Source organism: Sander lucioperca, chromosome 17 (assembly GCF_008315115.2).
Source record: "Sander lucioperca isolate FBNREF2018 chromosome 17, SLUC_FBN_1.2, whole genome shotgun sequence".
Taxonomy (NCBI): Eukaryota; Metazoa; Chordata; class Actinopteri; order Perciformes; family Percidae; genus Sander; species Sander lucioperca.
This window is the reverse complement of record NC_050189.1, coordinates 27313809-27338808: the sequence shown is the minus strand read 5'-3', so window position 1 is coordinate 27338808 and position 25000 is coordinate 27313809. Positions and strand designations below refer to the sequence as shown.

The window sequence follows — 25000 nt, the reverse complement described above, 5'->3', positions numbered from 1 at the left end:
CAAGGTTTCAGCGGTCCGAACCGGCCCGTCTCAGCTTGACTCAAACCAGCCTCTGGTGGAGTCTCCAGAGGCTGGTTTTAGAACGTAAGAGACGTCTCTTGTTTCAACAGCCGATAGAGAAGTCAGCTGGTGGAGTCTCCAGAGGCTGGTTTTAGAACGTAAGAGACCTGTTTCAACAGAAGTTAGAAATGCAGCTGTAGCAAGTTTCTCACTATCACTAACGTTATCCACCTTCATATTTAGACGCAACAAAGAGAAGACCATAGACACAGTATATATACGTAGATACAGCATTTGGCTCGTGAGATGCGTCTGTGCCTCCGCTGTTTTGGGATGGACGTGTGACCCGTGTGACCATAAAGACTCAGAGAAAAAGACAGACTTTTGTGCTGCTTTTGGATGGAAACTAAGCAACATGGAATAACATGGAATAACATTCTAAGCTAACATTAAGCTAAGTGACTCACCTGATACTGAATTAAGCTAAGTTATTTTTATTTAAGTAATTAGTAATATATTTTAGTTTCTTTAGATAATTTCCCTCTTCATGACAACTGTACGGAGGTTGAATTTTTATATATCTCACCTGTTTAAATTTAATTTAAGGCTTAAAGCCGTGTACTGTTACCATCTAGACAAGATAAGGTATTTTGGTATGAAAACCCTAATTTTTAATTTAACCAAGTATCCTGTGCCATAAATACACGTCTGGCATCTGTAGCGAAGCAAACTGCTTGAAAATCTGTTGGAAATACAGCCAGAAATTATATGTACGACCTAAAGTGGCGACTGCGTCGATGATCTTTCCAGAGAATAGCAGCGGTGAATGCGGTATCCATGTGTATATATATATATATATATATATGATAGAAGAAAGAGACATTGCTATGGCAACGCTGCAGACCGACCCATTGCAGCTAGCTGCTAGTGTCACCTCATCTCGTTGCAACTCGCTGGTCTGAACTGGGCTTTACAGATCACAGAGATCATCTAAAACTCCTTTTCATACACAGAAACATTATTTGATCTGCAGATAATCACTTTTTAATTTCCTTTTTGCAGTGGTAATAATGTGCATGAGCTCCGTCCTGATTGGTGGACAGGATCAGGAAGAGCTCCTATTGGCTGCTTTGGACATGGGGATGGTTTCCGACGGTTACATCTTTATTCCGTATGACGCCCTGCTGTACGCCATGCCGTACCAGGTGACCAATCATTCTTAACTTCCTGAAACGGCTGCAGATCAATAGAACGTTTAGATAACTACGTTATATTTCTTACTGAAGCTGTTTTCTGATTATAACAATAATCTCTGAAGTCCTCGGTCTGAGTAAAGTTCCCTGTTTCCCTCCTCTGTCCAATCAGGACACAGTATTTCCTCAGCTGACCAATAACACGAAGCTTCGTCGTGCCTACAGCGCCGTGCTGACCGTTACCATGGCGTCGGACCAGAGTTTCTACGAAGCTTTTCGTCAGGCTCAAATAACCCGAGAGATTCGCTCTGCTGTGGCTGCTACTGAGGTCAATACTACACAAATACTACACAAATACTACTACAGAACTACTGCTACACAAGTACCGCTACACAACTACTGCTACACAACAAATACTACACAACTACCGCTACACAACACATAATAACCCGAGAGATTCGCTCTGCTATGGCTGCTACTGAGGTCAATACACAACAAATACTACACAAATACTACTACACAACTACTACTACACAACACATACTATACAACTACTACACAACACATACTATACAACAAATACTACACAACACATACTATACAACTACTACACAACTACTACTACACAACACATACTACACAACAAATACTACACAACTCATACTACACAACTACTACTACACAACACATACTACACAACTACTGCTACACAACTAATACTACACAACTACTGCTACACAACACATACTACCAGAGGCGGAGAGGCAGTCGGGAGAGTCGGGACTGTTCCCGGTGGGCCGGCAGTGTTTCGAGGCCGCGAGGGCCGTCTGATAATAGTTCTACATTCTAAGTTCTTAGCAACGCCATCTGGCAGCCTGGTGTGCGGCCGCTGCCCGCTGGTTAAACTGTGCAGCCTCTGCTCAACCCGTACAGTGGGCCGCAGCAGCCTCTTATTTCAATACAAACACAGCACAGGCTAATCAGAAAGCACTAACGAAGTGCAGGTCACAACCATGTCTAGGATTTTCAGGTATATAGGGGGATCAGTGAGCGGCCCCTCCCCTAATGGCACTGTAGCCCCGAATGTATTTTGAAAAGTTGATAGAGACGAGCAGCGCGGCTTCCGTGGTCTGTGCAGCTTCAGGTTTATAAAGGACATGTTTGTGCTCCGTGTATTTCTGCAGTAGTTTCGGGTTTCCACCTCCGATGTAGAGCAGTGTAGGCTACAGCCACTTCCCTAGCTAAACTTTGTCTCATTCAGTGACCAGAGACCCAAACGGGGCTCTGAGTCTGTCAGGAGGTCTGAGATCTACCGGATCAGCAGAGATATCACGTAATGCACAGCAGGCTACGGTGCAGGTAGATTACTTTCTGAAATACAGTGACTGTCAAAATATCACGACTCCTCCAAACCTCAGAGAACACAGATGGGATATATTTTGAATGTGCACAAAGTTTTGGACATGAGCAGAAATCTTGCTCAAACATCTGAAATATTACAGTCCAGGGGTTTATTAATTCATTAAAATGAATTCATGTATCATTGAGGTGAATAGTCATATGCACATTCAAGGAGGTTACTTCCTCAACAAAATATGCAAAAGAGGAGGGAAGAGTAAATTAAATTAATATTAAGCTACATGTGTGCTGACTCAGATATAATGAGAAAAGTAGATCCAAAGGAGAATAAATAGATAAAGCAATACAGAATGCCTGAGAGCCTTACTGCAATATATTCCATTATGTTTTAATATTTGTAATTGTTCCCTATGTTTCCCTTTACATAAAGATATTTCCAGCATAAATTGATTCAGAAAAAGGTAGAAATAGATCCCACAAAAATGCACCTGAATTCAGGAAATAAAGAGTTAAACACTCAAACTTTTCTGGGGGAGGATCCCCAGACCCCCCGCATCATAAATCGCCACACAGATCTATTATGATCAGGTCAAATGTTGGTGCCATCTAAGTAACATCTACAAACTAAATTAAAATCCTTACTAATTTAATTCAATTTTATGTATAGTATCAAATTATAACAAGAGTTATGTCAACACACTTTACAGATAGAGAAGGTCTAGACCACATATATAATAATTTATATTATATCTATAATTTACAAAGATCCAACAATTCCAGTAATTCCCCCAAGAGCAAGCATTCAGTGCAACAGTGGTGATGAAAAACTCCTTTTAGGAAGAAACCTGGGACAGACCCAGGCTCTTGGTAGGCGGTGTCTGGCGGTGCTGGTTGGGGGGGTGATGAACAGGCAATAATAGTCATAATAAAGATAATGGAACAGTGACTAAGAAATGGTAGTCGTAGTAGTTCATGGTGTAGCAGGGCACTGCAGGGCGTTACAAGACGTAGCAGGGAGTAGAGGGGGCGGAGCAGGACCACGGCGACAGCTACAACCATGGCTTAGGTGCCACCCTAATCTGAGGAAAACTACACAACAGATACTACACAACTACTACTACACAACACATACCACACAACAGATACTACCTCGGCGGCCTGTGGAGGCCAACCCTAACCCCAGCCCATTAAATTGCATAATCATTTTCATCCAATCCTTAATCTGAGTCTGAGAACTTTTAGTGACTCTAACTGCTGCTGAACATTAGTCCTGTAGGGTTACATTGCAGCTTGGTCCTGGTTTAATACTGGATTAGTTTTAAAGTTAGTTGTTTGTTTCAGTCCCCTGACACAAAAACAGCTTTGGGGTTTGGACAACTACACTTAAACAATTATAAAAAATAATAAAATATTGGATGTTTTTTTATAAATAAAATGTGATTCATTTTGCCTGACTTTTGTCTGCAGGTGTCTCCGTTCTTTGGGACGATCTTCAACATGGTGTACTTCGTTGCTAAGGCGGTGGAGGAGCGTCGTCAGGCAGGGGGCGGGCACTGGGTGAAAGGTGATCAGCTCGTCCAATCAAATGGAGGCTTTGATTTCCAGGGCTTCAATCAGGTCAGAAACATTTAACCTTTAATTAAATTCATTTGTCTAAACCAGTGGTGTAGTCTACGTGATACGCAGGTTTACGTCGTATACCAACTGGGAAAGGTTTAGGATTTTTGTATACGCACTTAGAAAAGCGACAGGATACGTAACGACGATTGTTTTATGACAGAACTTTTACACTACATAAATTTACCCCTGTCTGTGTTGTGAATCACCTAGGAACAATCATTCTCCGCGGAAATTAGAAATGAACTAACGTGAATCACCTACTACTAAAGATACAAAATAAAAGCAAACTCAAACTACACTCCTTCAGTGTTTCCGTAAGCCTGCCCTGAAAGCTATTACTACTTTGACTGATACTGGCGACGACTTTAACGTTACAAAAACTACAGAAAATAAGCCAAATGATGCTGATGATCTACGCGGCAACGTTACAAAATACGTATGGGGTTTTCTCTCTGGGACGCTCTGGGACGCGTTGCCCTGGAAAGACTGAGTGTGAAGCTGGAAGAAATAATCCCAGTATACTCACTACAAAAAAAAACAGATTACACCACTAGTCTGAATAATGTAGGACCTGTTCTCGTTTAAATGTCATTCGGCCAGTATTATTAGTTACCACCCTGATAATATCTGACGCTCTCTTCTTCTATGGCTTCTCTCAGGAGTTGTACGGAGGTAAAGATGGGCGTGGCCTGCAGGCCAGGTACGTGGTGTTGGACAGTAACGGCGACCGCTTCGTGCCGACGCACACGCTCGCTCCCACGCACACGGACAGGATGGTCGGGGGTCTGAGACCGCTGAGTCACTCCTTCATCTTCCCTGGAGGAAAACCCCCCACGGCCAGCTTCTGTTGGTTTAGTCCAGAGGAGGCATGCAGTAGTGGTGCGTTCACTGACCTACAGGGAGGGGTGGGGACTGTGGAGTGTTCACTGACCTACAGGGGTTGCTGTAGTTTGTTCACTGACTAACAGGGAGGGGGGGACTGTGGTGCGTTCACTGACCTACAGGAGGGGCTGTAGTTTGTTCACTGACCAACAGGGAGGGGGGGACTGTGGTGCGTTCACTGACCTACAGAAAGGGGAGACTTTGTCTCCGTACCTGGTTTGGGGGGTCAGGTAAACAGCTCCCCCTGCTGTTTGTCACAATAATGTCAGCGTAGTTTATTTTCTCATTTTTGTTTTTTCTCTGCAGGTTTGAGCTCTGTGACAATGTTCTTCATCTTCCTGGTGCTCTGCGCTATGATTGGAGCTTTCATCTACTGGTTCAGGTGACACACAAACACACACACCACACACACACACACACACACACACACACACACACACACACACACACACACACACACACATACATTTTTTTTTACATTACATGTTATTTAGCTGACACTTTTATCCATAAGTGCTTTCAACCTTAAAGGTATAAACTCTGGACAGCAAGAAGTAAATGCAAACTACAAAGAGCCACATGAATTTTCAGTCTGCGGCGGAAGATGCGTAGGCTTTCAGCCATCCTGATATCAACAGGGAGCTCATTCCACCATTTAGGAGCCAGGACAGCAAACAGTTGGGATTTGGTTGAGTGATTAGTTGTCCCTCACTGTGAGGGGGCAGCCAGCAGGTTGGCTGATGCAGAGCAGAGTGGGCGAGCTGGGGTGTAGGATTTGACCATGTCATGGAAACTGGGCCTGATTTGTTCGTGGCCCTGTATGCAAGTGCTAGTGTCTGGAAGCGGTACACCAGTACTAGTGTCTTGAACCAGATGTGGGCAGCAACTGGTAACCAGTGAGGGGAGCGATGTAGTGTGAGAGAACTTGGGGAGGTTGAAGACAAGTCGAGCTGCGTGAGATAACTAGAGCCTGAACCAGAACCTGAGCTGCCTTCTGCGTTAGAAGGGGACGTATCCTTCTGATGTTATGCAGCATGTATCTACATGATCGGGTGGTTGCAGCGATGTTGGCAGTGAGGGAGAGTTGGTCGTCAAGTGTTACACCCAGGTTTCTAGCAGTCTGGGTGGGGACTACTATAGAGTTGTCAATAGCTATAGTCAGGTCTTGGGTAGGAGAGCCCTTCCCTGGAAGGAAAAGGAGCTCAGTCTTGTCGAGGTTGAGTTTCAGATGGTGTGTGGACATCCAAGAAGAGATATCAGTCAGACAGGCTGAGATATGTGCTGCTACATGCGTTCAGACTGGGGAAAGGAGAGAATAAGTTGGGTGTCGTCTGCGTAGCTGTGGTAGGAAAAGACGTGAATCAATGACAGACCCGAGAGAGTTGGTGTATAGAGAGAAGAGGAGGGTTGTGAGCAGGCGCGCGGGAACCTATTTTTGACCAAGGGTACTGAATAACAAAATAATGGACATCTGACGATTTCTCCCCCCAGTAAATGTTTCGGATTTTGACAGCGGATTTTTTTAAATACGTAATTTTAGTGCAGTGTATGGGTGAGAGTGAGAAGTTTTAGGAAAGTCCTGGGGCAGCCAAATTCCACAGTTCTACAATTATGCGACAGCACTCGCCACTCCGACTCCACTGCACCCACCCTAACATCACAGAAGCGCACTTGACATCATTAGCCTGTTTCAGTATATAGCTAAGGTAAATTACTTTTCTGATCGTTAAAACCACACCAGAGATGTTTGGCTTGAAAATATATGCTAATAAGCAGGCTGCAATGACCTCGCCAACAATTTCCTAACTTGTGCCTTCTCCACAGTAAATGTGTCCTAACCACGTCACAGCGGTTTCTGTTACACAAAACATATGCAATGAAACCAATCGTACTGACAGGATTGTCCTCACAGGGAACAGAATTATCTTTAAAACAACCTGTTCTTTTAGCAGAATAACCAAAGTTTCAGGAGACACTGAACCAGCGTGTAAACCGTAGTTCTTTTCCACACATGAACAGGAAGTAAACTGAACATATTCCCATATTTCAGGATAGTTACCAATTGTGCACAATAGATGGTACTCTAACACAACAAATGACACAAGAAACAACTTATCATTCATTCTCATCTCAGCTGAAAAGACCGTTGAAAAGTTTCTGTCCCGAACCTCCTTCCAGGATAACTGAAGTTGCTCAGCTGACAGGGATTTTCAAATCCTTCTGTAAAGTTAACGTTAGATGCTATGATGGTGCTGCTAATGTTAGCCGAGTTGCTTGCTAACGTTATTTCAGACTCAGGCTCTTCAGCTGCCTAACAGTTTTCCTCGGCGGTGGACGAGGAAACATCAACTGTAACATCTACAGATGAAATCTTGCTAATTTTAGCTGCATTACAATGCCGGAAGAAAAAATCTTGTATCCTTTTCTGCGAAATATTCTTCTCTACAACTAACGTTCCAGTCACCTAGACTCAGCCTGCTCGCTTCTCAGCGAGTCACGTCACTTGACTCACTTTCACTTTGACCTCTGTAGCAGCTATAACAGTTCATTTTTGGTAGGCTAAATTTGAACCTATCCATAACCCTTTTTTGCTATTTGCCTCATTATTTGATATACAAAAATATAAATAATGTCAGACAGTGAATTAGTAATTATTTAAAAAATAAAAAATATAAAATCCAGCTTCTGCCAACAGGGGGTGCTGCAGCACCCCTTCCCACGCCCTTGGTTGTGAGTGGGCAAGGTTCTGAGATAGATCCTCTCCAAGTTATCCGGTAGGTGTGGTCTGCCAGGTAAGATTTGAGTAATGAGAGCGCAGAGCCTGAGACACCCAGATCCTGGAGTGTCAATATGAGGATCTGGTGTTCACTGTGTCAAAGGCAACAGAAAGATCCAGAAGGATGACGACAGAGGAGAGCGAGGCTGCTCTAGCGATGTGAAGGTGCTCAGTGACAGGGCAGTTTCTGTCAAGTGGCCAGCCTTGAAGCCAGACTGGTGGGGATCAAGAAGGTTGTTCTGGTGGAGATAGGTAGAGAGTTGATTATAAATGGCACGCTCAAGAGTTTTAGATAGAAATGGAAGAAGGGAGACGGGTCTGTAATTTCACCTCAGACATGTTGAGTGTGGGTTTTTTGAGTAGTGGGGTCACTCTTGCCTCTTTGAGAGCATCGGGGAAACAGCCAGTTGACAAGGAGATGTTAATGAGATGGGTGAGGAAAGGAAGGAGGTCCGGAGCAATGGACTGGAGAAGGTGAGAAGGGATAGGATCAACCCTAACCCACGGGGGCAGGTGGTTGGGCGGGCGGAGGTAATCAAAGTAAGAATTAGATTTGGAGATAGAGGGGTGAAAGAGTACTGGACGTGATGGATGGAAAGATGATTTCAGGAAGTGGAGAATGAAGAGCATATGTCATCTATCTTTTTTACAAAATAGTTGACAAAGTGGATTGGTAGAAAGGAGGAGGGAAGGGAGGAGGAGTCAAGGAGGTTAGGGAAGATGGAGAACAGTTGTTTGGGGTTTGAGAATGATTGACACACACACACACACACACACACACACACACACACACACACACAGACACACACACACACAGACACACACACACACAGACACACTCATAACAATAATCTGTGTTCAGGACTTACAGGAGAAGAGCGAACACGACCAAAATGGTTCTGACTCTGGACGACATCGTCTTCATCGACACTCAAGTCAGCAAGAAGGTCAGAAACTGTTTCCTTAAGGTTCCTTTGTTTTTTTAAAGCTTTTCAGTTTTTTTTATGCTTTTTTGATTCTTGTTTTGACCCAGTACACAGAGATCTGACCCAAACAGAGTCTGCAGATGTTTTTACAGTTTCAGAATGAAAATCTCCAGAATTTAGCGGCCTGTTTTTCAGTTTGAAGTGGACGTGTTAACGTCCTGGTGATGAACACTGAAGTGCTGATGATGTTTGTCTTTAGTTGTTGGAGACATTTTGTCGTTGATGGCGTTGTTGGTGTTGTTGTTGGTGTTGTTGTTTTTGTAGAAACTGAACGATGAGTCGATCATGAGGAGTCTTTTGGAAATAAAAACGCCGATGCGTTCGATCGCTCGAAGTTACATCCTGACGTCACCTGAGAGCTCCAACATCGGAATCCTGGAGGTACACCTGTCTGTCTGTCGGCCTGTCTGTGCGTCTGTCAGCCTGTCTGTGTGTCTGTGTGTCTGTCTGTGTGTCTGTCGGCCTGTCTGTGTGTCTGTGTGTCTGTCGGCCTGTCTGTGTGTCTGTGTGTCTGTCAGCCTGTCTGTGTGTCTGTCTGTGTGTCTGTGTCTGTCTATCTGTTTGTATGTCTGTCTGCCTGCCTGCCTGTCTCTCTGTCTGACTGACTTACTGATGGTGTGCTCTGATTGGTTGTGTTGTTGCCAGGGCGACTGGGTTTGGCTGAAGAAGATCCCCGTTGAAAGGAAGATAACAGCTGTGAATCAAAACACTCGGAGTCTTTTCAGCTATGTACAAAGTTTATTTAGAGCACATTTCACTTTACATAAAACATTAAAAACTGTAACTATTATATTCTGTAAGAAAATAAAAGCATGCTAAACATAAAATACATAGTAAGTTGCTGTGTAAGACATCAAATTGATTTATATTTTCACAGTTTATAGATCAATATGTTGACAGTATATAGATTAATACTCTGACAGTTTATATATTTATATTCTGACAGTTTAAAGATGAATATGATATATACATACATATACATATAGACAGTGAAGTGAATATATTTACCATTATATTTCCCTGTGTGTGTGCAGCTGAGGGAGATGCGACACGAGAACACAAACCTTTATGTGGGATTGTTCGTGGACTCGGGGATCTTTGCTCTGGTGGTGGAACATTGTCCTCGGGGGAGTCTGGCCGACCTGCTGGCTGACGGAGACATGAGGCTGGACTGGATGTTCAAGTCCTCGCTGCTAATGGACCTCATCAAGGTAATACTATTACTACTAATACTAATACTACTAACCCTGACCATGACGGAGACATGAGACTGGACTGGATGTTCAAGTACTCGCTGCATCCTCATCAAGGTAATATTACTACTAACAATTCTACTCCTAGTGATACAAACATCCTGTTAACTACTACTAACTCTACTACTAATACTACTACTATTACTGACCCTACTACTAATACTAATACTACTACTGACCCGTTGTCAGACACCAGACCGTTGTCTTTTCATTACTCCCAGGACCTCGGGCTCACGGTTGTGTATAAAAACTGCTTTCAAAGTCGGACAGTAACCATTGGGATTTTTTCATCATTTGAACTACAGCTGACCAAAGTTGGTAGTTCTAATCCATTTTATTGTGTGTATCGGCCCCCTGGTTCAAACAGTTATTTTATGTCTGAATTCAGTGGTCTTTCCTCATTATTATCATTATTGGGTTGGAAAAAGTGGTTATGGTTGGTGATTTTAATATTCACGTCGATGACATGTCTTGCACCTTTGCTGTGGATTTTCTTAATGTCACTGAGTCTTTTAATTTGATCCAACATGTGTCGGTCATACTTTGGACCTTGTTTTTACACTTGGTCTTAATCTTGACTCTATTTGCTCTGAGGAGCTGCACGTTACTGACCATGACTGCATTTTATTCAACCTGTCTTTTAATTTAGATTTACAGCCCAGTAAACGTATTAGCTGTTCTCGCATCTTAAATTGCTTCTCAGCTGAAAGGTTTTCTGCAGCTTTTGACCAAAGTGCAGTGTTGTCTTCTCATGCTGACATTAATTGTCTGGTCCACTCATTCAACACATATTTCTCATCAGTTTTGGATGAAGTGTCTCCAGGTAAAATGCGACTTGTTCCCTCTGTCAACTCATTCCCATGGTTAAATGACTCCACTTCCTGTTTTTGGCGTATATGTTGGAGGGCTGAACAACAGTGGAAAACCACCAAGCTTCATGTTCACCGGATCCATCACACATAACTATGATCTGAATATAATAATATGGTATAATAACATGGTTAAGGAGGCGTGGACATCTTACTTTTCTAACCCTATTTCTTCCAGCAAGCGTGACCCCAAAATCCTTTTTGACACCGTCAACAACATTGTCAATCCTGCTCCTGTTTTCAAATAAGGACTGCAGTGACTTTCTATTTTTCTTTGAAAATAAGATCAGAGATGTCAGGAATAGCATCGTCTCCACTGCTACTGCCTGTTCTGTTCATTTTACTTGGCCATCAATTTTGAATCGTTTTGCTCCTATTTCACTGCTAGAACTCACTGACTTGGTGAGCAGTATGAAATCTTCCTTAAGCCCGGTAGATGTTATACCAACTTCCTTATTTAAAAATGTCCTTGGGTCTGTGAGTACTTGTGTGCTCTTTATAATCAACTGCTCTCTGCAAACTGGTTGTGACCCATCGTATTTTAAACATGCAGTTGTTCAGCCAATATTGAAGAAAACCAATCTGGATCCATCAACTCTTGCAAACTATAGGCCTATCTCCAAGATGCCTTTTATTTCCAAAATTTGGTCCCTGTCTCTCTGAAACTGCTGCCCTTTCTTCTGGGGTGCATCAGAGCTCTGTGTTATGTCCGATTTTATTTACTTTGTATACGCTTCCCCTAGGCCACAAAGATAGGCAATTTGGAGATATCTATTATCATTTCTATGCTGATGACATCCAGCTGTATGTTTTTTTAATCCAGAAGAGACAAACAAAGTGTCAGTACAGCTCAAATGTTTGTCTTCCATTAAGGACTGGATGGCGAACAGCTGTCAGATGAATGTAGTGGATTAAAAAGTACAAAATTTCTCTCTGAAATGTAGCGGAGTAGAAGTAGAAAGTGGCATAAAAAGAAAAGACTCAAGTAAAGGACAAGTACTTCAACATTTGGACTGAAGTACAGTACTGGAGTAGATGTACTTAGTTACATTCCAACACTGTCAAAGCCGAGGCGGAGAGGAACCAAGCGGAGGTTATGTAAAGAGGTTTGTGGTGCGAGTAACTCTTTGAGGTAGGGAGGGGCATTGCCTTGGATGCACTGGTGGGTGAGTAGGGAGATTTTGAACTCAATCCTGCATGAGACAGGAAGCCAGTGGAGTGAGTGAAGGATGGGTTTGATATGGTCGTACTTTTGTATCTTCATTAGGATCCTAGCTGCACTTTTTTGGATATGTTGTCTTTAAGGAGACAAAGGCGTGGACCAGTTTTTAAGCATCTGACAGACAGAGTGTGGGACGTAATGTTCTTGAGGTGGTAGAAGGGGATCTTGCAAAGATGTTTAAAGTGGGAATCGAATGTGAGCTGAGCGTCAAATCTTACACCCGGTTGAGTGCCTACATCTGTCCATCACACAGGAACTTCTTGTCTGACTTTCACTGTTCTTTAACAAAAATAAATGCAGTTTTCTGTTTCAGGGGATGAAGTACCTTCATCTCCGAGGGTTGAGTCACGGCCGTCTGAAGTCCACAAACTGTTTAGTCGACGGACGCTTCGTTCTGAAAATCACAGACTATGGACTTCTCATGATCCTTCATTCTGAGAACATCAGCCTTCCCCAGGACCCGCAAGGTGAAAACTTTAACGATGATTGCAAGTCAAAATTGTTAAAAATATGACTAAAATATGAAGGTTAAGAGTTTCTGTCTGAGATATGAAGCTGAAGGTGTGTTTCCTTATTAAAGAGTTTCTGCTGCTGAATCACACAAAACATTTAGACATTTAGAACAGGAATCATGTCAAATATTTTATAGACACTGTCTCTACCTGTCTGTCTGCCTGTCTGTCTGTAGCCTGTCTGTCTCACTCTCTACCTGTCTGTCTCTCCACCTGTCTGTCTATCTACTTGTCTGTATGTCTCACTCTCTACCTGTCTCTCCACCTGTCTGTCTCTCAGAGCTGCTGTGGACGGCTCCAGAGCTCTTGAGGAATCCAGTCCAAGGCGGTTCATTTTCTGGAGACGTTTTCAGTTTCGCCATCATCATACAGGAAGTGATCTCACGAACGCTGCCTTACGCCATGATGGATATGCCTGCCCAGGGTGAGACAGGCCTGTCTGTCTGTCTGTTTGTCTGCCTGCCTGTCTAACCTGTCTGTCTGTCTAACCTGTCTGTCTCTCTCCTTGTCTTTCAGAGATCGTGGAGCATCTGAAGCACCCCCCCCCTCTCTGCAGACCAATAGTCTCGGTGGATGAAGCTCCGGCTGAGTGTCTCAGTCTGATGAACGACTGTTGGAGCGAAGAGCCGAGTCAGAGGCCCGGCTTCGACCACATCTTCAAACAGGTGAGACGGCATTTTTTAAACAGGTGAGACGGCATTTTTTAAACAGGTGAGACGGCATTTTTTAAACAGGTGAGACGGCATTTTTTAAACAGGTGAGACGGCATTTTTTAAATAGGTGAGACGGCATTTTTTTAAACAGGTGAGACGGCATTTTCTGATCAGTTTTTTTGTAGATTTTTGTCCCTTGTTTTGTCCCAGGTTTTATCAGAGTTTTGTCCCATGTGTGTCCTGTGTTTTGTCCCGTGATTATCCTGCATTTGTCTCCTGTGTGTCCTGTGTGTCCTGTGTTTTGTCCTGTGTTTTGTCTCCTGTGTGTCCTGTGTTTTGTCCTGTGTTTTGTCTCCTGTGTGTCCTGTGTTTTGTCCTGTGTTTTGTCTCCTGTGTGTCCTGTGTTTTGTCCTGTAATTTATCAGATTTTTATCCTGTGTTTTCCCCCTGCTTGCAGTTTCGGGGCATTAACAAAGGGAAGAGGGCGAACATCATCGACTCGATGCTGCGGATGTTGGAGCAGTACAGTTCCAACCTGGAGGACCTGATCAGAGAACGAACTGACGAACTGGAGATTGAGAGACAAAAGACCGATAAGCTGATCGGACAGCTGCTGCCAAAGTAAGACCCTTTTGAATTAAAACTGAAACTTTAATCATTATTTTAGAAATGTTAGCAAAGATTACAGTTCTACTAACCCTAACCCTCGCCTCAAAACACAGAGCTCACGGTCTCACCTGTTGAGAAAGACAGACAGACAGACAGACAGACAGACAGACAGGAAACACAGAGCTCACAGTTTCACCTGTTCAGACAGACAGACAGACAGGAAACACAGAGCTCACAGTCTCACCTGTTCAGACAGACAGACAGACAGACAGGAAACACAGAGCTCACAGTCTCACCTGTTCAGACAGACCAACAGACAGACAGACAGGAAACACAGAGCTCACAGTCTCACCTGTTGAGACAGACAGACAGACAGGAAACACAGAGCTCACAGTCTCACCTGTTCAGACAGACAGACAGGAAACACAGAGCTCAGCGTCTCACCTGTTCAGACAGACAGACAGGAAACACAGAGCTCACAGTCTCACCTGTTCAGACAGACAGACAGGAAACACAGAGCTCACAGTCTCACCTGTTCAGACAGACAGACAGGAAACACAGAGCTCACAGTCTCACCTGTTCAGACAGACAGACAGACAGACAGACAGGAAACACAGAGCTCACAGTCTCACCTGTTCAGACAGACAGACAGGAAACACAGAGCTCACAGTCTCACCTGTTCAGACAGACAGACAGACAGACAGACAGGAAACACAGAGCTCACAGTCTCACCTGTTCAGACAGACAGACAGGAAACACATGTTGTATCATTGACATCAGTTTGACTTCATCTTTCTCTTTGATGTCCATCCAGAAATATCATCCAGATTTCCACTCAGAAATCAGACATCTCTTCAGTACCAAAGTATTCCAGTGATAGTTGTCTGAACATCCATCAGGAGCTGTTGAGTCATCGTTTACTCTGGGGTGGAAACCCTAACCCTAACACATAAAGGATAGAACCACACGTGAACCGCAGTACCAAAATACATCAAACCAGCAGGTTTATTTAATACTACGAAAGGCTCAGAGCAGAACAAAGATGGGTGGATGTGTACTTTCTAAATCTTGCAAAAAACGTCTGTGTGTGTGTGTGTTTCAGGTCCGTGGCTCAGGCTCTGAAGAAAGGGAAGCCGGTCCAGCCTGAACATTATTCCGACTGCACTCTTTACTTCAGCGACATCGTCGGATTTACAACCATCTCATTTCTCAGTGAACCCATCGAGGTACAAACTGTTCAAACACCTGGTGATCATCTGTCTGCTAACATTACTGACACTGTGTGTGTGTGTGTTTGTGTGTAGGTGGTCGACCTACTAAACGATCTCTACACGATGTTTGATGCCATCATAGCGCGCCATGACGTCTACAAGGTAAAAACTTAAAGCACATTCGTAATGACTTTTAACTTTTTTTTGTCCATATGAAGCCAAATAAATGAACTCGTCTTTCTCTCAGTTTCAACATCCGTTGTAAGCTGAGTTTTATTAAAAATATATGTAGAGCTTTAAATTTTCTGAAGAAACTACAGACAGATGGTTAGGGTCTTCCAAACAACAATAAACCAGAAAATTTAGCATTTTTAAACAAAACCAATTATAACTACCTACAGCCATACCCCTTAGACTACACCCCAGTGGTGTCACAAGTTATATTGTCAAATTAGAAAATTAAATCTTAAATCCCTGGGAGCTAGGGTTAGCAGAATGGTCCACCTCATTAGCTGCTGTGTAGAAAAAATGAAATTTGAGTGCATCCGTGGGCACAGTTTATAAAGCTGATTGAGGGCACTGTTTATAAACTGTGCAGAGATTTGGAAATGCTCTTTATTTTGTCAGCTGACACTGCTGCATTGTCAGTCACTTCCATTGTGGCTTTTGTACTGGTGTTTTATTTTTATTTATATACTGTGCCGACTGACAGACTGAAACTGTGTTGTGTTTGCAGGTAGAAACAATCGGAGACGCCTACATGGTGGCTTCAGGTATCCCCAACAGAAACGGGAATCGGCACGCAGGAGAAGTGGCCAACATGTCTCTGGAACTGCTGCACTCAATCGGAGAATTTAAGATCAAACACATGCCGGAGATCAAAGTCAAGATACGCATCGGACTGCACTCAGGTACACACACACACACACACACACACACACACACACACTGATGTGTGATTGGAAATAGTGTAATTGGTATAAACCTTTTGTCTTTGTAAAGGTATCTAGGTTTATTCCAGGTTTAAAAATTACTTTTCTAGTTAAACAACAAAGGTTTCAGTAGCTCATGTGAGCATGACCTCTCTCTCGGCCTCTCTCTCTATGTTTCTCAAGTTTTAAATTCAAATATGTTTTTTGGCAGATTGGTATGACCTGTCTCTCTTACCTGTCTCTCTCTCTCTCTGTGTCTAAAGGTCCAGTGGTGGCAGGTGTTGTCGGTCTCACAATGCCCAGGTATTGTCTGTTTGGAGACACAGTGACCACGGCCTCACTCATGGAATCCTCCGGACTGCGTGAGTAGAAAATAAAAAATCAGTAATTTATTCTGAAATATAGATCTTCTGTTGGTGTTAACCCTAACCCTAATAAGTGATGTTGCTCCTCCAGCCTACAGGATCCACATCAGTCTGAGCACAGTGAAGGTCCTGACCAGCCTCAAAGCGGGGTACCACATAGAGACCAGAAAGGCCCAGGTAACTTACATCCTGGACTTTACACCTGGGTTAGGGTAGGGTGATTTCTGATTCTGAGGTACAATCTGCTGCTCAGACATCTGCTGTCTCTGGTATCAACAGTCAGAAAAGACCAAACTTGAGGGATTGCAGGCATGCCCCCATGGAAAAATGTTTGGCAGTAAAAGCCCTAATTTGGTGGCACATTTAATGCCACTATTCCATCATATACACTGATCTTAATTATTTTGTAATTAGGAAACATCAGACCTTAGTTATTATTTGTTATGTATTTATTGATTCCTTCGGTGTAAGTTATGCCACAATGATGGTTAATGTTTGTATTACTGCAGGGAGTTCTATGACATATTTTATTTCATCCTTACTGACCGCCAGAGGCAGTGCTTAACACTGAATATCTTCCGTCTCGCTCATGCGCAGGTCGAGTATTTATATCACGAAGTCACCTGTGACCTCGGGGTGACACTGGCTAAGGTATTAAGTTCCGGTGTCTTCGCCGAGCTCATTCCTTTTTCATCTTCTCGCTATGCAAGTTGTCTGCCATCTGTGGAAGCATTAGCTTTAGCTGAAATTGTATACTATTGATTATACTATTCAGGGCTCTAGAGTGCGACCAATTTGGTCGCATATGCAACCAAAATTTGTAAGGGTGCGACTACGATTTTTCCTAGGTCGCACCGGTGCACCTAACGTCCTTGCATCCGCTGCCTCTCCACTAACGAAGCGACGTCGTTTATATCGATATGGTTTAATGTTGCGTTACGTGACCCATTTCTTCTGTAAAGCCGTGCCTGTGATTGGATCTCTCCTCCATGCAGCCCTCCCTCATTCACTCACACACGGCTCACCTGCAACATGAAGAGACACACAGCGCCGCCGGTCCACACTGCTGACATTTGTCTACAGTTGTAATTGTTATTAACACAGCTGTATATTGTTAAGTATGAGAGGAAAACCTGTATTGGTACCAGTGTTTTTGCTGGTAACTCTCTGTTATTGCGGCCGCCACGGCGAAAAACACAGAAGAAGTTATTGAATGGAACTAACTTCAGCTGGTTGAGTAATAGCGTGAGACGGAGCCTGCTGGACCTGGGCGAGAGATGTGACCCACGGCCACATTATCATAGTTCATAAAAATGCAGCGCAGCCAGGGACGATACAGACATTTCATACACAAGACGTATGTAATGCCGCTGACCCGCCAAAGCGCATTCGACCCGTGCTGGACGGTACTCTGTGAGTAGCATACGCTTCAGTCCATCGTACTCCCCCTCTCTCCCCCTCTCTGTCCCTATATGACCTACTGGGCTATCTGGCTCTGTTATTGTTGTTGAAAACCAGTGAAGGAGCTTTCTCAGAGATATATATATTTTTTAAATATATCCCAGGCTATTTATTTCAGATAATTTACATGTGTTGCAGCTGTATATTTTCAAATTGGGCAGGAAACCCTGTCTTTGCATTTTATTTTAATCACATCTGTTTTAATAAAAGAGCTTGTGAAAGTGGCTTTGACTTAAAACTGAACAGTTAGCCCACTTTGTAAAAATATACATATTAAAGATAGAGATATATATTTTGTATAGTGTACAGAGATATGATTTATAGTCCTGGACTAGTGGAAGATCTGATAAGAATCAGTGTGGAGCAGTTTGGAGAATTTGATGCTAGGGAGTATGGCCAGCTGGTTTAGCCAAGGCCAAAGGGGAAGAAGGCCAGATTACAGGTGTTGGCCCTCTGAGGGGCATTTGACAGCGAGGGGGGGGCATGGGACAGAGAGGGGGGGACCTGCTATAAGACTTTGAGTACAGTATAATTTTGTTTCAAATAATAAAAAAAAATGTACCAACTTCTTATTCTTGTTTAAAATAATTGACATAATATATATATATATGAATGTATATGGAGCATGATAAAAAGGTGACCTTGAAATTGTGGCGTTAATGGTAACGTGAGGAAAAATTTGGGTGCACCTAAATTTTGTGCTGGTGCACCTAAATAAAAAAAGTTAGGCGCACCAGTGCGACCAAGGCAAAAAGTTAGTCTGGAGCCCTGCTATTACAAGCTTGCTGCTTGTAGCCTTGCGATTAAGGTCGGAGTTGAAGATTTTTTCGCACTACAAAGGCTGCGACCCAGCTGTCTCTCTTCAGTCGGACGTTTCTCCCAGCAGCAGCTCACCTGCTGGGCAACTCATGCTTTGGATCCCTGGGTGGTTTCCACCTTAGCCCAGGGCTACCCATCCTTCAGACGGGTCAAAATGACCATTAGTGACCTGGCAAAAACCTTTGCCCTGGAACAGGAGGTATCCTCCCTCCTGATCAAGGGTGCAATAGAGCAGGTGGACCCCCTGTCACAGCCAGGGGGGTTCTATTCGATTTACGTTCTGGTCCAGAAGAAATGTGGCGGGCTTTGCCCAGTTCTGGATCTGAAGGGACTCAAAGAATTTTGGAAAGTGTTGCTGTTCCATATGTGGAGCACAGCAGATGTTGTTCGTGCTGTTGCCAGAGAGGAATGGTTCACATCCGCTGATTTGAAGGATGCTTATTTTCATGTTCCTATTGGGGCTTCTCTATGCCTTTCCACCGTTACCTTTGATCTTGCCAATGCTTCTCAGAGTGCTTCATCAAGACCACAGGCTTCTTCTGGTGGGCTCCTTCTTCACAGACTCTGCTGAGGGGTTATCTCCATGAACAGATATTATGAACTCATCCTGAGATTATCTCCATAAACAGATATCATGAGTTCATCCTGAGATTGATTGAAATGTTTGTGCAGGTGAAAGGAACAGTGGACACGTATTGGCTGATGGGGAGAGACGGCTTCGATAGTCCACTTCCTGTTCCTCCAGACCTCACCGGAGGGTAAGAACACACACATCTACACACACACACTGACACACAAAACACCAGTTATTATTATTATTATTATTATTTTAATATTATCTATGCTCTCTGTCTCTCAGGTCGGGTCATGGGATCAGTCTGGACGAGGTTCCAGTTGAAAGAAGACAAAAGTTTCTGGACCGACAGAAGATGATAAAGAAATGATTACACACGCATGCATTCACATGCGCAGGCACGCACACGCACACAAATACACACACACACACACACACACACACACACACACACACACACACACACACACACACACACACAGTACACACACTACCTCAGGACTTTTCTTTAAAGGACATGCTGGTGAGAAGTTTTCCGCCGATGTGAAACCTGAAAGGAGTTCTGATTGGATGATGATTTTACTTCCTGTTTGTAGACAGAAGAAAGTCAGCTATGATTGGTCAATGTCCCTTCACACATTAAACAGTAATAATATGTTAAAGTCAAAGTAAGTAATAACACTACCAAAACCTTTTCATGCTGTTGTGACTGACACAGTGCAGTGCATTCTGGGAAACACTTCTGAATGTCCCCTGTGAGACTGTTAAAGAATGAATGTCGTCAGATTCTGCTGCAGTTATCATTTTCTAATAATCAGTAATCATTTCACAGACTCACTGTGGTTGTAAGTAAAGTTATTGATTTTTTGTTTCAGGGTTGATAGGGTTAACTTTGTGTTTGAAAGGGTTAACTGGCATTGATCGACTCAGCTACGCAGCCCAGGTCGAGAGGGGGGTCGGGCCAGGGTTGCTAACAGCTGGGGCAGGAAAGGGGAGGTCACAGGTCCCACACACTTAAAAAACTTAAAAAATCAACAATAAAAAATCAACAATAACAACAAAGCTCTTGTGTCACTGAGCTTTACGCTGGGATTTCACAGGCAGCTTCAACAACAGCAGTTTAAAGCTGTAGTGTGTAACTTTTTTATAATAGCGAACATCCGTTACATTCAAGCCAAATGAGTTGCTACAAAGCTAATTAAGACCATCAGCTCCACACAACTCTGTCTGGATTTCTCAGAAGATTGTGTCTTCCGGTGACTTTCAGGCGCAGAAACTCGAGTGAAGATAATGACCTCTTCTGAAGAGTCCACCATGTGTTTTTAATCCTCTGTGTCCTCCTTGGCTACTTGTAACTGTGTGGAGGAGGGAGGTGCGCGATCACAGAAGGCTTGTATCATCTGACAATTCTGTTGTCATTACTTAGCATTCCTCATGGGGTAGACAGAAACTACGGACTATAGCTTTAATTTATTCCCCATGAGATCAGCGGTGAACGTTCCTGATTAGGGATGGTCATGATTAACCGTTTAAATGTTAACAGACGATTATTACTATCATTCAAACAGTTAAAAAAAGTAATTAAAAAAAAGTTTGCATTGTAAAATAAAAATAAGATTTTTTTTGTCTTTGCAAGTAAATTGCTAGTGCTAACTTTGCAGTAGCAAGTTGTGTTTTAAGCTCTTTTTTCTGCTAAAGTCACAACGACTGGCGCTACATGACACAGTTCGCTACATTGATAAGGACTGACGGGGATTAATTGGCCGTCCGACAACTCGGTAACCTCGCAGCTAAACTGAACGATGTCGTGCAGACGGGCTCAGACATTTGTCCCGTGGACAGCTACCGACTTGTACCGGTTGTGAGAACATGCTAGTGGTTGTAAAAATGGCTGCAAGTATCCACGACAACGCACGCAATATCGTGGCTGCGTGACCTGGCGCTGTCTGCAGACGCTAACAGGGAAATTAAAACAGTATCACACTTGTTTTCTGCTGCACCTGCAATAAATGAAATGCAGAGGAGAAAATAATCTGTCTCCAAAAGTTCATATGCAGAGTGTTTGATGGTAATTTATTTGTGCTTTAGATTGTGACCGTTGTGAAACACTAATAAATTAAGCTTTGTTTCTCTTCAGTTTGAACTGGCTGCCGGCTGCAGAGAGACCGTTTTGGGGGTGTACAGCGAGTAGGGGATGTTAGCTGTGGGCTAATGCTAAGATCCACAGACAGCTCTGATGTTGATCATTTAATTGCTAACAAGCCTTTGAGATCTGAGGGATACAAGCCCTGTCTCAGTAAATCTATTCAATATAAAATAAAGTAATAATCAAAGAAAACTACGAGAAGGATTTCTGCAGCCAAGCTCAACGACTATTAAAATCAACTATAAACAACTACTAACTGACAAATGATCAACGGTTCAGGATCTAATACATTTAACATGAAAAAGGAATTCACAATTCCCACAAAGATACTAATTACACAGACAGATATTTACACATAGATAAATACTCTGGATGCTTTAAACAATAAATTAATATTTACAGGCTTCATCAATGTACTTTACAGTACACACTGACCTGAGGGATACAAGCCCAGTCTGAGTTGTTCCCCCAGTGATGGAAGCTTAATAGCTGCAATGTTACCTTGGATACTAAAACCTAGTAACTTATTACAGTATATATTATAACAGTATAAAAATACAAAAATATGACAAATACTGTATGTACACATTACAACTACCAAATAAAAGTAAAATTACTATCAAAATAAATTAGAACTCAAATTGTGTTTTTAATGTAACATGCAAAAGGCATATGGTACACATGTTAGACATTTAAAGACTTTTATTTATATGTGTTTCCTTGTTCTTAAACCTGTCATATTATTCAATAAAATGTTCAGTTCACAACTCGTCTGTCAGAAAAATCTAACTGCTGCTGAGTTCATATATGAGTATTTATCATCCAGGGCTTAAGTAAAGAGCATATCCCGAACATCCTTCAGACTTCATGAGTAACAGTTAGACTCTCTGAGAAACCTCCAGCTTTATCAACCCAGATCAGAATTTGTGAGAGATGTCAGACACAACAACGTTACCTTTAACAAGCTACTCCTTTTCTATTGTTCATTTTTATATGAAGTATATAAATATATACAGAGGTGAAAGTGGGATTTGGCAGGTGGGGGTAGTACTCCTAGGTTAGGGGGTTAGGGGTTAGGGGGTAATAGCCACAATCATCAAGCGATGATCCTCAACAGTGAATAGGCAGACATTGTAAAGCCGGCTTTGCAAGGGATAAGGGATGAATTTGGATATCGGTAGGGGTACCAATAGCAGTAAGAGTGCCAATAGGAACTCCAACACATTTCATAAAGGTTTCGACTTTGTTTATATACCGTTCTGTGTGCACTTGCTCTTCTGTGGCAGTGCAACATTTTGACCATGATGTTTTTTTAGCAGAGTCTGATAGAGGACATGCTGACAAACACGGGCATGTATAATACTTTGCATTTTTAATGATTTATTGCTGAGATTTGCGCAAAGCCGCTCTAGCACCTTCCGTTCTAAAGATATGGAACTTTGACCAAAACCCCCATTTTCAATGATGGGCTTGGTATGGTACCACCTACTTGTCTCTACGACCTTTCGATTCCGAGTCACTATTTTTAATTTTGAGTTAAAATCCAGAGTGGATTTGAGTTTAATGGACACTCTGTGGTTGTTAAGGGTGGTCAAGAATTCATCAAATTCATCAATTGGGTGGTTAGGGTTAGGTTTGGGTCAAAACGCAACGCCCAGGATGGGCATTGTGAGGGGCACGGGCACAAGAGGACCACTGGTGTAAATAAAACACTTAACAGTAAGTGTTGTGTTTAAAAGTGCTTTAAGAAATGAATAAATAATAAAAAGTGCCACACAATAAATAACTCTAAATCATTAAAAATATATAATAGAATAAAACCACACTGTTAGTAAAATGCATCAAACCAATGGTATGTGTATTATCATGTTAAAATCTTGAAGCAAGCAATTCAATTTGTAATAATAATAATAATAATAATAATAATTATTATAAATTGAAGGCAATAAAAACAAACAATCAAATTATTAAAATATAGATAAGGCAGAGTAAAAATTAAAAAGGACAACCAAGGCATCTTTAAAATATTTATTAAAAAAACATCAAAACATTGACATATTAGGTGGGACCCCCTCTGCAGGTAAAACTTAAAACTCCCCAATAAAAAAGGGAGGGGGGGGAGGGGGTTGGGGGAAAAAAAAAAAAAGGTATGTAAGTGCGTTTCGTTTTTAGAGCAACCGGAAAAAGAGTTACAACATGGCTTAAATTACCAGCCCAAATACAGCCAAAGCATAGCTTTTTAATCAGACGTTTGAGCCTTGAATTTTTAAAATCCTGGATCGTAAAGGTCCGATATTGTCCAGTGACAAACCGGGATGTGTATGGAATCACCCTGAGGTGAAATGAGTCTGACTTAACAGGACGTTTGGTTTTTAGAGCAGCCGGAAAAAGAGTCCCAACATGGCTTGAATTCCCAGCCCAAATACAGCCAAAGCATAGCTTTTTAATCGGACGTTTAAGCCTAGAATTTTTAAAATCCTGGATCGGAAGGGTCCGATATTGTCCAGGGTTAGGGGAAATTAAAGAAAGTCTCACAGCCGAAGGCTGTGAGACCTTAATGCACAAACCACTAATCAGGAGCAAAAGCCCAGGGTATCCCCGCCCCTCCTCGAGGCCCCCAAACTCACACACCAATCAATCTCGAGATGTTTAGTTGTTAAGATGCATATGAGAGCACATGGAGTAGAGGTCAGAGGGTTAGGGGAAATTAAAGAAAGTCTCACAGCCGAAGGCTGTGAGACCTTAATGCACAAACCACTAATCAGGAGCAAAAGTCCAGGACATCCCCGCCCCTCCTCGAGGCCCCCGAACTCACACACCAATGGATCTCGAAATGTTTAGTTGTTAAGATGTATATGAGAGCACATGGAGTAGAGGTCAGAGGTCAGGGCCAAAAAAGAGGAGAGAGAGGGGTTAAGGATTATAATAAAGGGGGTCCCGATGACTTACGAATTGCACCGGGACCCTAAATGCACAAACTACAAACAGCATCCAAAACACCAGGGTCCCCCCATCCCCCATCAAGGTCTCCCCTCATATTGGCAAAGGGGGTTAGGGTTAGGGGAAATTAAAGAAAGTCTCACAGCCGAAGGCTGTGAGACCTTAATGCACAAACCACTAATCAGGAGCAAAAGTCCAGGACATCCCCGCCCCTCCTCGAGGCCCCCGAACTCACACACCAATGGATCTCGAAATGTTTAGTTGTTAAGATGTATATGAGAGCACATGGAGTAGAGGTCAGAGGTCAGGGCCAAAAAAGAGGAGAGAGAGGGGTTAAGTTTAGGAAATATAGGGTTAGGGGAAATTAAAGAAAGTCTCACAGCCGAAGGCTGTGAGACCTTAATGCACAAACCACTAATCAGGAGCAAAAGTCCAGGACATCCCCGCCCCTCCTCGAGGCCCCCGAACTCACACACCAATGGATCTCGAAATGTTTAGTTGTTAAGATGTATATGAGAGCACATGGAGTAGAGGTCAGAGGTCAGGGCCAAAAAAGAGGAGAGAGAGGGGTTAAGTTTAGGAAATATAAGAGAGGGAGAGGTTAGAAGAGAAGTGGAG

At 42.8% G+C, this 25000-nt stretch overlaps 1 protein-coding gene across 2 annotated transcripts in view; it reads left to right on the top strand.

Annotated features, from left to right (window-relative positions):
* LOC116036699 (retinal guanylyl cyclase 2-like) overlaps positions 1–19996 on the top strand; it is a 22959-nt gene extending 2963 nt beyond the window's left edge. The window contains exons 4-24 of one of the 2 annotated variants that reach the window (XR_004895581.1): positions 1063–1205; positions 1366–1521; positions 4020–4169; positions 4832–5051; positions 5361–5436; positions 8693–8777; positions 9081–9197; positions 9462–9545; positions 9851–10027; positions 12474–12627; positions 12953–13096; positions 13189–13337; positions 13783–13946; positions 15037–15160; positions 15239–15307; positions 15882–16056; positions 16341–16439; positions 16534–16619; positions 19395–19480; positions 19582–19758; positions 19980–19996. Coding sequence is in view for 1 of the 2 variants with exons in the window: in XM_035994107.1 (XP_035850000.1) it covers positions 1063–1205; positions 1366–1521; positions 4020–4169; positions 4832–5051; positions 5361–5436; positions 8693–8777; positions 9081–9197; positions 9462–9545; positions 9851–10027; positions 12474–12627; positions 12953–13096; positions 13189–13337; positions 13783–13946; positions 15037–15160; positions 15239–15307; positions 15882–16056; positions 16341–16439; positions 16534–16619; positions 19395–19480; positions 19582–19666 (2543 nt within the window). In the remaining variant the exon portion in view is untranslated. Of the gene's footprint in view, positions 1–1062; positions 1206–1365; positions 1522–4019; positions 4170–4831; positions 5052–5360; positions 5437–8692; positions 8778–9080; positions 9198–9461; positions 9546–9850; positions 10028–12473; positions 12628–12952; positions 13097–13188; positions 13338–13782; positions 13947–15036; positions 15161–15238; positions 15308–15881; positions 16057–16340; positions 16440–16533; positions 16620–19394; positions 19481–19581; positions 19759–19979 lie in introns of those variants that run through there. The other variant, XM_035994107.1, reaches the window with a different exon arrangement.
* The last annotated feature ends 5004 nt before the right edge of the window (positions 19997–25000 follow it).